The sequence below is a fragment of the Anolis carolinensis genome, chromosome 1, assembly GCF_035594765.1.
Source record: "Anolis carolinensis isolate JA03-04 chromosome 1, rAnoCar3.1.pri, whole genome shotgun sequence".
Lineage (NCBI taxonomy): Eukaryota > Metazoa > Chordata > Lepidosauria > Squamata > Dactyloidae > Anolis > Anolis carolinensis.
The window spans coordinates 262,735,296-262,749,356 of record NC_085841.1 but is presented as its reverse complement, the minus strand read 5'-3'; the positions used below and the strand labels follow the sequence as shown (position 1 = coordinate 262,749,356).

Genomic DNA, 14,061 nt, shown 5'->3' with positions numbered 1-14,061 from the left:
TACTGGAAGAAATTATAGGGCATGCTAGAACCGTGCATATTTTGTTAAGATAACAAAATGTTTTCAAGTACAGTAGAGTCCAACTTATCCAACATAAACGGGCCAGCAGAATGTTGGATAAGTGAATATGTTGGATAATAAGGAGGGATTAAGGAAAAGCCTATTAAACATCAAATTAGGTTATGATTTTACAAATTAAGCACCAAAACATCATGTTATACAACAAATTTGACAGAAAAGGTAGTTCAATACACAGTAATGCTATGTAGTAATTACTGTACAGTAGAGTCTCACTTATCCAACACTCGCTTATCCAACGTTCTGGATTATCCAACACATTTTTGTAGTCAATGTTTTCAATATATCGTGATATTTTGGTGCTAAATTCATAAATACAGTATTTACTACATAGCATTACTGCGTATTGAACTACTTTTTCTGTCCAATTTGTTGTATAACATGATGTTTTGGTGCTTAATTTGCAAAATCATAACCTAATTTGATGTTTAATAGGCTTTTCCTTAATCTCTCCTTATTATCCAACATATTCGCTTATCCAATGTTCTGCCGGCCCGTTTATGTTGGATAAGTGAGACTCTACTGTATTTACTAATTTAGCAATGTTTTGAAAACATTGACTACAAAAATGCGTTGGATAATACAGAACGTTGGATAAGTGAGACTCTACTGTATTGACAGTAATGGGCAGTCAGTGCAAACAGTTAAGATTAAACCTAGGACCAGAGCCTGGAAAGGTTTTTTTTTTTAATGAAAGCTCTTAGAGCTGGTCAGCAAGTTTGGCTATTGGTCATGGTGGCTATGGGATACTGGGAGTCAGCAGGGGGATTCTTGAAGTTGCAGTCAGAAAGTAACTTATCCCATGCTCAGTCATCAATGGGTGGGAAAACTGGGCCCTTTAGATGGTGCTGGACTTCAGTTCTATCATTTTCCCCATTGGATATAGGGGTTGTCTGATGAGAGTTAAACTTCTGGAGGGTCACACTTTGCCTATCCCTGGTTAGGACATCCATAAATGGTACATATTGCCTAGTCAGAAGTAGAGTGAGAAGCAGTAGAGTTTTCTTTTTGAATTCAATTCATTTGAATAACGTCTAATGTAGATTTTTTTATTCACTATTTTCAGGGAATCAATCCTGACATTAAATATGAAATCCAAAACAGCAGTGATTTTAAAGTCACCTCCGATGGCTTTCTCCTGACTACTGCAATTTTGAATGTGTCCTCCACTATCACACTTTTGGTGAGTCTCCCATACACTGCTGTGCTGTGAGGTGCCGTGCCGTGCCATGCCGTGCCGTGCCATGCTGGCTCTCTCATGATAGAAAGGGGAATCATTTTATCTCATTGTAATTCATCATTGCAGAATGTAAATAGTTCATTTAAAGTTAATGGAGGAAAGAACCGTGAACAAGATTATAACTGTTGGATTTTTTTTGGTTAAAAGTTTTCATTAAGTGAATTAGTAGTATACAGAACTTAAGGAAGAAAAATATTTAAAGACAATCAAATACTGTAATTGCTATTTCAAGTGGTCAGAGAGTTAATACATACTGGTCCTCAAGGAGAAATCCCGGACCATTCAGCAGCCCACTGTGAAGAATTTGCAAGGCACTTTGCAGATAAAGTCGCTCAGATCTGTTCCGACTTGGATACAGTTATTGATACAGTTCCAATGTAACTTTGGTTCCTGCTTGTCCAGTGTTGATAGATACCTTTCAGTTTGTGCAGCCTGAGGATGTGGACAGGATCCTTGGAGAGGTGAGAGCTACCACGTGTATTCTAGATCCTTGCCCATCCTAACTGATCAAACAGGCCAGAAGGGGACTGGCAGAGTGGGTGAAGCTGATAGTCGATACCTCCTTAGAACAAGGCAAAGTTTCAGCTTGTCTAAAGGAGGCAGTGGTGAGACCTATATTTTAAAAATTCAATTCAAAGTGCTGGTCTTGGCCCTTTCTGAGCAAGGTCTTAGAGCATGTGGTGGCATCCCAACTCCAAGGATTTCTGGGTGAAATGAATTATCTAGATCCGTTTCAATCTGGTTTCATGTCTGACTATAGAACATAGACAACTTTGGTTGCCTTGGTGGATGAAAGCAGAGAGCTAGACAGAGGGAGTGTGTTCCTGTTGGTTCTCCTGGACTTCTCAGCAGCTTTTGATAACATTGACCATGGTATCTTTCTGGGCCATCTCGCTGAAGTCTAATGCCTGGCCATGGGATTTAGTATATGAGTGTCAGCAGTCAACATAATTAAAATCCCCACCCAGTGCATAGTTCAATGCTAGGTGTTTGTTTGTTTGTTTTTTTGCTTGATAGATTTGATACATTTCTGTGCACAGCTAACATCCACCTTCATGTCTGCACAGGTTATTGCTAACGATACCGTGGCTCAGCAGGAAGCAAGCACTTTGATTACTATAGATGTCCTGCCTTTGGCAAGTATGTTGGGTTACACTGTCCAGGTGGCATTTAGGAATTTCAGAGGTGGAAAGAATCTAAGAGCAGCACATTGCTCTGGCCCTGATAACCTTAGCTTTTGTTTTAATACAGCAAACTCAGACAATCCCATATATTAATTTCCAAAATATTCCCTTCACAATTGGCAGTAAACCATGCATGCTTTCTCTGAAGGTAAAAGGGTTTCTTTGCCAGAAATTTGTGAGAGCGTTGCACTGTTAGGGAAATCTTACACTTTTCATTAAGGCTGTGATCATTTCTGTGAACAAACAATTGAGCTTGTTGATATAGAAACATAGTAATACAAAGAGACTTATATTAAAACTTGATGTGTTTTCAGCTACAACAATTCCAACTACTACTACTACTACCACAACCACCACTACCACTACCGCCACCTCTACAATATCATTCACTGCTACCCCAGGGATAGGGACAACTACTTCAAGGACTTCAGGTCCATTCTCCAGTTTATCCCCTGGAATAAACAGCACTCTACCTACAGTTTCCTCTTGGTCTACTGCTTCTACATCATCACCCGCAAGTACAACTAGGAATACTGGCATTACGGAGAGTACCGGAAAACCCATAACAGGTACAAAATCTGCCTCAGTTATCCTCCTTTTGTAACTACATCTTCGTCAACATCAAGACATCAAAAATTCACACCACCAGTTCTCTCTGAACTGGGCTAAGCCAAATGCCAGTGGTCAAACAAACAGCTGGAACAGACTAGTTCAGTCTCTTTCTCACTAACCTTTCCATAACAGATTAATCTATGACAAACAAGCAGGATTTATCATTTTGTTTTTCAAACCTCCTTTCAGACTTCAGCAACCAAATATTCTACTACAGATTCGATTTCCACAATTGGTAGAGTCATACAATCATATATTCTAATTCTAAATATACTGCATCAAGCACAACTTCCACTGAATGCCAGAAAACAAGTCAATTCAGGATTTGATCCTGGATGAGCTGATATCATGAAACCCAATCTGTGGCGGGCATACCTTCTCTCAGCTCTGTCAGTCAGTTTTTTTCCTGTACAGCAGCAGATGTGTCTGCGGGTAGGGTGGTGGTGGTGCAGTGGTTTATTGCAATTCCATTTTTTCTGACCAGGTATTCTGTTCCTCAGCCTGCAGGGTTTCACTGTTTATACTTGATTGTGGGTAGCCAATCTCCCTTCTGAACTAACCACGGTGGTCTTGGCAATTGCGTTAGAATCTCCTTGACTTTTAGTGCTGGGGAATGCAAACATTCACGATGAAACTGACTTATTTGTTCAGAGCTTCCCAGCCTTGGTGACAATCAGGGTCTATCTCAAGTAGTTTCTGGGCTCAATCTGGTTGTTGTTTTGTATGCTAGAAGGGATGATAGTCCTCTTTGTTTGAGGTATCATTATTCGGACATCAAGTATCATTCTGTGTTTACCCGAATTGCACACCCCTAGTGACTATCTCTTTTGGGGGTAAAGTTACAGTTTTCTCCCGATTTAATTTAACTAGCTATATCACTCACTCCTGCAACTGAAGCCTTGTCTTGCAAATCCAAATCTAGAGCATCACAAGAACTGGCCTCAACCATTCTGAATCCAGAGAACTTTGGTACAGCGCCTGATCCTAATTAAAGATGATCAAACTCATGATAGCTTTGCATAAGCTCTTACATGATTTAAGAAGTCTATATCATTGCAATCACTTGATGTTTCCTCAAGTTCTCTACAAATGAATGTGATGATCCAGTGCCACAACAGTTGGCCTGCAGATCATTTAGACTATCTAAACTTTCCAGCTCCTAACTAAACTTTTGAACTAAGGAATTCTGGTGGCTTCAAGAATGTGCAAATTTGTTCAGACTTGCTCAACTTTACCATCAAGTCAATGATCCCCAGGCAGATCGGCAAGTTTGCTACAGCCTTTACCAACTTCCACAAGGTCTTAAAATTAGTATACCTAGATTTTGTAATAGACCTTTTGCCCTCAGGAGGCTCTATGATGGTAGTAGACTTGTTCACAAAGATTTTGTTCCATATACAGAAATGCCTTCTGCCAAGAACACTGGATGTTTGTTGCTACATAACACTTTTAGTCTGTATTAATACCTAAGGGCATTCATTGTGTACCACAGTTCTGGCAAGACAATGTTCCACCTTCTGGAAGTCAAGCTTCATCTAATCTCAGCATACCACCTATGCCAGACCGGCAGATGGAACATATCAATACCACCTTGGAACAGTATCTCAAGTGTTATGTGAACTATCAGCAAGATAACTGAATTGAGTTATTATTTGTGACCAAGGACCCTACAAGATAAGCCAAAAATCCAAGAGAAGTGGGATTTTTTTATTGGAAAAATAAAAAAATAAAAACTTCCCCCTGCACTTACTGGGAGAAGATTCCAACAAGGCCTGAATTTCCCCCTTCTTTGGAAGAGCAGAAGGAGGGCTTTGGGTAGGGTAGAGGGGATTTTTCCTTCAAGGCCCCTTGTTGAATCTTCCAGGGAGGAGGAAGAGAGGCAAAGACTTCAGGCCTGCATGGAGGGCTTCCCCCAGTAAGTTGAGAGGGAAATAGGGGGCAGGAGGGAGGAAAGAAAAACATGTGTTTTCCATTCCTGCAAAGGCATGGAAAGCTGCATGTTTCCTAGGAGGAATTGGATTTAAAGGTCAGCTTTTAAACACATGTTTTCCAGCCATTAACCCAATTCCTCCGGATTCCTCCTGCATTTTGGCTAAATATTGTTTAGACACCTCCCCTCTATTAACCTGATTTAACATGTCTAGAAGGACACAAATTTTCCTTGAGCATTTGGTAACTGCACAGATCCTATTCTTTGAAAACTGTGGTATAGTCCCAAATTCTTCCCTTTAGACTTGCCTTCAGATTTCTCTTCAGTGCTCACTGCACCCAACTCCTGCAGGAACTCCTGGATGCCCTCCTCAGAGACCAGCTTAAACAAACCAGAGAGGCCTACAATTTGCCAATGATGTGCAGAAATCAAGTTAGGGGAGCCTTCACATTAGAGATAACGTATGACTTTCCTCCAAATATTTTCCCTTGCATTACCACAGCCAAAAACTGGATGATTCATTCCCCATATTGATTCAAATAATCTCTGTCACATTTTAAATCCAGCTCCATCCATCCCTGCACATCAACTCTGTATTCCTTTTGACTCTGGCTTCATCAGCTCTCCTTTTCCAGGAATCTGAGGTTCACCACCACTGATCATTGTGGAGAAGAATATGAATTTGTCATGGTTGCCTGCAATACCTTGTGGACTGGAGTGGATAAAAGCCAGAGGAGTGACCATGGGAGACAGTTCCATCAATGCTATCATGGGAAACCTATATTCCTTTACCCCATGAAAGGAGAACCATCGAGAGGGATGTGATGTCATTCCCACCACCCTCCAGAAGAGTTCCTGTTCCTCAGGAGATGAAGAACACTCACAGCAGAGAAGTCCTTTTTCAGTAGTTCATTCTGGAGAACAGCAGAGTCCTCCTGCAGTTTAGCAAGAAGGGGAAGCTGAAGGAGACATTCCAAGCCATTGTGAGAGAAGACAAATCAAGCATTCAACACAGACCTCATATCATCATCAACATTTAATTACTTATTAATCGACCTCCATCCACGATGCTCTAGGCGATTTACAAGATAAAATTGTAAAGGATAAAAATACATACATACAAATATTGATAAAATTAACATAGATTAAAAGTTCTAGTAAAGAGCCAGGTCTTGAGTGCTAGGGTAAAAGGCCCTAACTCACGCATGGCTCTCATATAGGGTGGCAAGGCATTCCATAAGGCAGGGGCAGAAATAGAAAAAGCTCTGCGTCTTGTCCTTTCCAAGTGCACTTCTCTAGGACCCGGTACATAAAGTAAGTCTCGTTGGGATGGTCGTTGCGACCTCCGAAGATGGGAGAAGGAGAGACGGTCCCTAAGGTACAATGGGCCCTGGCCGTAAAGAGTTTTAAAGGTCAGAACTAGCATCTTATATAGACCACGGTAATCAGTTGGAAGTGAATGCAGATGCTGCAGCACTGGTGTTATGTGGCATTTCATGGGTGTTCTTGTGAGTTGCCTGGCTGCCGCATTCTGAACAATACGGAGCTTTCGGGTCGTGGACATCGGAAGGCCAACATACAGGGCGTTGCAATAGTCCAGCCTATATGCAACAAAAAGCTATGTGCTCAGCTGATGTATTCCCTATCAGGCATGTGCTGATGCGATCACCAGCAGGAAAAACTTTTAAAACAATTTTTTTAAACAATGGCCATATTGTTTGAAACTGAATGGCTTTTTATCTTCTTAACTGAATCTTATCTTTTAAACTGTATGGTAACATTATTCTAATACTATGAATAGTTTAATTCCATCTTAATGTCCATTTTTTGTATATTTTACCTGAATTTTTCTTTATTTATATGGTAAGCCATCTTGTGGCCCAATTTTGTGAGGAAAAAGTCAAAAATAATATAGCATCTTCTTGTTATTTTTGTTTTTGCAGCTCCAGGGCCTGGGGGACCCACACCATCAGCACACCCTACTTTTAAGTCTACCACATCAAGTACAACTTCTGCATCTCCAGGACCTGGGGGACCCACACCATCAACACTTCCTACTTCTAAATCAACTGCATCAAGTACAACTTCTGCATCTCCAGGATCTGGGGCCACCATACCATCAGCACACACTACTCTTAAGTCTACCACATCAAGTACAACTTCTGCATCTCCAGGATCTGGAGGCCCCATACAATCAACACGCCCTACTTCTAAGTCAACCACATCAAGTACAACTCCTGCAGCTCCAGGACCTGGGGGACCCACACCATCAACAGTCTCTACTTCTAAATCAACCACATCAAGTACAACTTCTGCATCTCCAGGATCTGGGGGCCCCATACCATCAACACGCCCTACTTCTAAGTCGACCGCATCAAGTACAACTTCTGTGCATCCAGGACCTGGGGGACCCACACCATCAACACGCCCTACTTCTAAGACTACAGTATCAAGTACAACTCATGAAACATCAAAACCTTTAGAATCAACAAGTGAGTTTTATAACTTGGAAGTTTTGTGGTTTTCTTGTTCCATGCAAACTATGGTTAAAATTAACTACAACGTCTTGGTTAAATAGGAAAAAACCCTAAACATTTCCTCACAGTAGTGCTGGAAGATGGTGGACAACCATGTCCAAGAGAAATTAAGTTTATTCTAGACATCATAAACCATGTTTTATTATGACATCAAAACATAGCCTTAATGATTGTCTCTCATTATAATATTTTATAAGCCAATTATACACATTCCAGTCTCTGTGTATGAGAATATTGTGCTCTTATTTTAGATATTTCCATAAACCTCAGGGCAGGATTAGGAATCATGAGTCAGAAGTTGTTGAACTTCAGGTCCCAAGTATTCTCATTCATTGGCTATATATGCAATCCAATAATACTGAAGGGCCACATGATTATCCCTTGTTCTGATCCTCAAAAATCATTATGAATCTCAAACCAGTTTTTCTATTCTGCATATCCATAGAGGGTTAAATAATAAAGAACCTGCAGTCTCAACCAAGCATAGACTCTGAGGTTCAGCAGACAGGCTGGTGACTGAACAGTCATGCAGTTGAAATGCAAAATCAATAGAGGGAATCCTGGGCTATGGCATTCTGGTGTTGTACACATAAAGTTCCAATCCAACAAATACAGTAGTGTAAAATGTTAACAGAATGTTGTTGTTGTTGTTATTTCTTTTTACCCATGCCTCCTCAAGTTTTGAGGCAAGGCACAACACAGTTAAAAACACATAATTATAAAACATTATATAAATTAAAATGTAATTCTATAAAATACATATATGAAAACACAGAGAACAAGGATTAAAATACAGTAAACCCAAGATGTGAGTTTAAAATTCATAGTCAAAAAATAATTGGGAATGTGAGGTTGCTGTTCCCTGCATTCAAATTGTTTCTAATTTTTGGCAGCTCTGAGGTAATTGTATCACAGGGTCTTCTTGTAAGATTTGTTCAGAGGGGTTTTGCTTTTGACTTCTTATGAGACCGGGGTAATGTGTCATGTCCAAGATCACCCTGTGGGTTTCTATGGCTGAGCAAGGACTCAAAACTTGGTCTACAGTCATCATCCAGCACTCAAACAAATGGTTAGAAATGGGAGTGACTGTACCTGTTTAGTAAAGCATGAACACTAAGCCTAATGTATTTGAGACTGAGCTCTCAGAAATAGGCTTGTTACTTCTGTCACAGTGACTAGCCAAAGGCGAACATTAATTGTCCCCTTGCAATGGACTCCATATTCCCCTTTTTGATAAATGAGCTCACTGAGTTTCTGAAAACCCTCTTAAATGATGGTTATTTAAAGGACAAACCTTTGTTAATGAAACCTGTAATTTGATGAGATTTCAAGATGAAATACTAAATTTCAATACCCAGAACACAAACTTGACATTTTTCTTTTGGGTACTCAGCATTAATTAATTGGTATATATTTTAAGCAGTTATACTGCCCCCACATTTACAATTATCCTAGGAAGATAGCTTATTGATTTGTGAAGAGGCGCTAAAGTGAAAAGTAATGTTTTATCAGCTAAACTCTTTCAATAGTAAAATCTCAGATAACAATTTTTCTCACAAAACACAAAAGAGATTTCTTTGCCTGCCATATTTTACCAAAATGAGAGAATTGTATTAGGTGGAAAATATGCTATATCCATCTTTATTACAGCTAACACCATTCAGCAAGCCATTAATAATATCACCTTCTTCAGGAATACTACACAATTACAGCAGTTTAAACCCATTTTCAATATTGTCACTTTGTTCCAAGGAATTCTAAGATATTTAGCTGTAACTGCAGGAAATTCTTTATATTCTCTGTTGTTGTTCTATACTGCCTAACAACAACAAAGAATACTTTAAAAACCCTTTTATTACAATTATCAAAATATTATGACTGCTTTGGTATATTTCTAGGCAGATACCTTGGAGACTGTAGTTCAGATAAATATAAATACAGTGGACTTTCAGTTAACTAGCACCCATGAGGATTGGTAGATACCAGATAAATGTAGTTTCTGGTTGCTTGAAAGTTTCTATTAAAAATAAGCTTAATACATACCCCGTACTATACCATACACACTGAATTGACTTGATATTAATACTGGAATACATCAATCAAATGCAAATAAAGACCAATTTAACCCAAGTTTACATTTCCATAAAAATTATTTTAATTTAATTTTAAAGTATTATTATTTATTTTTTAACAGTTTATCTTATTAAACTACAAATCCTAAGCTTCTTCAAGATTACGTCATGTTGGTCGCAAAGAAAGTTCATTTAACTTGATTGGGGCATAAGGAGGAGGGTTTTTCTGCTAGCAAACAGGGTTGTAACAATCAGAAGCAAGACCTCTTTTACAAGTCCTTGTTGCTGTTTGGAAAAGAGTGGCAACACCATTCTCCCAATGCCCTTTGCCTGATCTGCTGCTGATTTCTAAAATGAATTGTGGGGTGAGGTGTCAGGGAATATTACTTAATTACATTCACATAACTAAGCATAATTGGCAAATGTTTTTTAGAATGGTAGAACATATATTTTATTTCCTAAAGCACATTCATACCAGAGCAATGTACAATAAATGAAATTAAAGACAGGCTACATCCACAGGTTTACAATTTAATGGACAAAGTGAGGGAGGCATAGAGAGAGAATGGAGATTGGCTGGGAATAAAATAAGCATGAATAAAATCAGGTATGACCTAAAGTGCAGTTTAAAAATTGAGATAGAGATCTTTCTTAATGCCAGTAATTGAAACTGGCAAGCCATATTCAAAGTCCATAGAGTAGAGATTGCAGACATGACACATTATTATTAAGACTATAAACCTTAAGAAAAAGATTATCTGGTAGTTATGACATAAGAGTGTGAAGTGTGAAATGAGAATGTACGAATTGCTGCAGTAAGCAAAACCAAGCCAGCATTTTTAAAAAACCCTACTTCCCTCAGCTTCCAGATGGTTAAACACTAGGAGAGACAAGTATATCATTAGAAAAGTCACCAATACTTTTATCGCCCTCTAGCTGTGGGCCCTTCTAGTTCATAAACATTAACCTAAATTGTATCTCTAAATTTGATGAAACTATGTTGGAAATCTTTCAAATGGTGTAATATAAGTGTTGTATAAGAGTCCCCCCCCCCCCCCTTCGTGGCACAGTGGGTTAAACTACTGAGCTGCTGAACATGCTAACCGAAAGGTGTCAGGGAACTGAAGTCCCGACTGATTGATGAGTCAGGTCTCACCTTAGCTCATCCATCAGACCACTCAGCAATGGCAAAAGTGGCACCGACAAAGAATGACAGCTCAGTCGAACTTATCTGCTGAACCCAGCAGTACTAAAGACTTTATTTTACAAGAATATTTATAATGCTAACAACCAAAGCTGTCTGGACACATCTTGCCTCCACAAGAACAGATCATGGAGTTTTCTCCGTATTTCTCTGAGTCCATTATCAGTACACTGAAGCATCTCCTCACATTCCACAGTCTGTGACATATCTTCCTATCACGTAGCACATAAATGGAAGTCTTGGTCCTTTGCCCTTCTAGTCATCAATCAGGGCTTGCTGCAGTTAACCTCTTGACTGCTGGAATGCTTGCCGGAAAGAATCCACACACTTACACAGCAACAACGGATTAAACATTTCACTACATATCCCAAAAACTGTAACAAAAGATTGGTGGTTCGAATCCTGGAAGCAGAGTGAGTTCCCGCTGTTAGCCCGAGCTTCTGCCAACCTAGCAGTTTGAAAACATGCAAATGTGAGTAGATTAATAGGTACTGCTAGTGTGAGAAGGTAACAGCACTCCATTCAGTCATGCTGGCCACATGACCTTGGAGGTGTCTGCGGACAATGCCAGCTCTTCAGCTTAGAAATGGAGATGAGCACCAACCCCCAGAGTTGGACATGATTAGATTTCATGTCAGGGGAATACCTTTTCCTTTACCTATGTTGCAAATATTTCAAATAGTGTCATATAAGTGATGTGTTCTCCTCAGACAACTCTTCTTTGGTGGAACCAAGAACATTTGTGAGGTTTGGAAGTGTCTCATCATTTTGGTTCAATAGGAAAGGATGCCACAATTCTAATACTTGCATTATTACGTAGATCTTGTTTTCAGCTTGGAAAAACTAATTTGTTATCCTTGGAGAATCGAATATATTTGAATAGGTGAAGATATCTGACAGATATGCTAAATGTACTGATCAGGAAAAATCTGTCAATTGACCACTGAGGTATTTACTGCTCCATGAGAAATAGCCTTATCTCATTTCTCAATTTCTAAAAATAGGACAAATTTTGACTTGTGATAGCCAAACGGTTTCACAGTGTGGTGAAAGCTGATGGTATTCAGTCTTGAATTCAGTGATTTTCATTTTATGAAATCGACCAAGTTTGACTGATTCACTTAAGGCATGTTTTAGTTTTTCTGGTATCTTCTAAGCAACTAGAGCTTCCCTACATAAGCAGCAATAGTTTCAAGTTGCCAACAGTACAATACCTATAATCCAACCTACAAGCCTAGTAAGCCTACCAAGGATTGCTTGTGTAGTATCTGTGCTCATTCTAATGCATTCTACCAATCTCTGCCATGAAATAAGTTCATTGAAACTGTTAAATCATTCTTCAGCTATATGCATAAAAATGAGGATATGGAGTAAGATTTTAAAAATATTTATTGCCTGCTTATATTGAACATAGCACTTTGTGTGTTATATCTGAGCTGTTATTCAGTTGGAAAGGAAAATAGGGGGGGGGGCATGTGAATTCTTTGTAACAGCTTTTTCTTGACATTGGCTGACAAACTGTTAATTCACTATTTAGCTATGTCATTTGACAATGGTATTGGGGAAATGGTCATTATCATCTTTCTTGCTGATTATGCAAAAGCCATGATTTTGCAGGAGGTAATATACATTCTTTGGCCACTGTGTGTTATTTTTCTGGTTTTGCTGTTAGCCGAAAAACTTCAAATGAGGCCCTTGCAGAATTGTCATTGTTGCAACCACTGACAGTCCTCCCCCTCCCCCTCCCCCTCCCCCTCCCCCTCCCCCTCCTCTTCTTCTTCTTCTTCTTCTTCTTCTTCTTCTTCTTCTTCTTCTTCTTCTTCTTCCTCCTCCTCCTCCTCCTCCTCCTCCTCCTCTTCTTCTTCACCATTTTTTACTTTCCAAAAGCCCCTACTTCCTACTTTTGAAAAATCAATCCTCTTTGTGGTATGTTCATTATGTTTAGTATTGAGATGTCTTCACAACTTTGGTGATTTCACAACCTCAGTGAATAATGCTAAGGTAATTCCTTGTCTTCTAAGCCTGTACATATGAAGCCAATTGATAAATATTCCTTGTTTATAATGACAGCATTTTAAAAGATGGAGGATACTTTACTAGGATGCAGCCTCACCAACATCATCAGCACTTTTATATTTCAAATTCAGCCAGCAATCCATGCAGAGGTTTAGCCAGAATGTATTGACAGAAAATCCACAACAATAATATTGAAAAGTCATTTAGCCAATAGTAACCAAATGCTTTTATTTGCAGAAATCAAATAAGATGCAGTTTTAATAATCCACAATTATGATTCTGAAGTCTGTCTAAACACTCACTCAAACTGACTCCAACCATAGAATCATAGAATAACAGAGTTGGAAGAGACCATGAGCCATCTAGGTTAACCCTTGCCATGCTAGGCCCCTTCTACACTGCCATATAAAATTCAGATTATCTGCTTTGATCTGAATTATATGGCAGTATAGAAGGAATTGACCCCTTGGTCCTAATAACCTAATTCCCAAATATGATTCTTTTTTAACAGCTCCATTGGATTCATACTGTAGAAATAGCTTTATTACAACAACCACAGGGGGTAGGTTTGTTCCAGTCTTCATTGAGTATGTCTTTAACATGTTGCTGTCATACTGTTGGGGGGGGGGGGGGGGCTCTGCAGTCTCGCTCCTGGGCATATGGAGAGCAGCAATCAAGGATAAATCTTCATTTTGAAAACATATTTCTGTTTTCTTTGCAGATGTTCCGTTGGATATCTATAAACAAGATATGGCTGTTCTGGGTGGAACTTTGGGGAGTTTGTTGGCAATTACACTAGTGCTGCTCGGATTGATCTCCTATAAATATTACAAATTGAAAAATGCACCTGGAGAAGATGACAGCAAAGTATGTGGACCACTGATGCTTGTTTATTTGGAGGAAGCCACATACAAATGTTAAAAGAAGTCTTAATGCCAAGAATAGGATGGGATTTTGAGAAGTTGGTTGTGGTATGTTTGTTTTGCTAGCTTTCATCTTCATGTTGCAACAAAATCGGAGAAGATTTATGCACCATGTAGATGGAAGGCCACCAGCAGGGCACACTCACAGCTTCCCTGGCAATGTTCCATGTTCATATATTGGAAAGAATTGTTGGGATAATGCAGGCATGGGCAAACGAAGACCCCAAGGCCAGATGCAGCCCTCTGGGCAATTACCTCAGGCCCT

The 14,061-nt window shown here is 39.3% G+C and overlaps 1 protein-coding gene across 2 annotated transcripts in view; it reads left to right on the top strand.

Annotated features, from left to right (window-relative positions):
* cdhr5 (cadherin related family member 5) overlaps nt 1-14,061 on the top strand; it is a 47,673-nt gene that overhangs the window by 28,253 nt on the left and 5,359 nt on the right. The window contains exons 11-15 of one of the 2 annotated variants that reach the window (XM_008108516.3): nt 1,145-1,261; nt 2,386-2,458; nt 2,817-3,071; nt 6,988-7,536; nt 13,595-13,740. In XM_008108516.3, coding sequence (XP_008106723.1) covers nt 1,145-1,261; nt 2,386-2,458; nt 2,817-3,071; nt 6,988-7,536; nt 13,595-13,740 — 1,140 coding nt within the window. The remainder of the gene's footprint in view (nt 1-1,144; nt 1,262-2,385; nt 2,459-2,816; nt 3,072-6,987; nt 7,537-13,594; nt 13,741-14,061) is intronic. The other variant, XM_008108522.3, reaches the window with a different exon arrangement.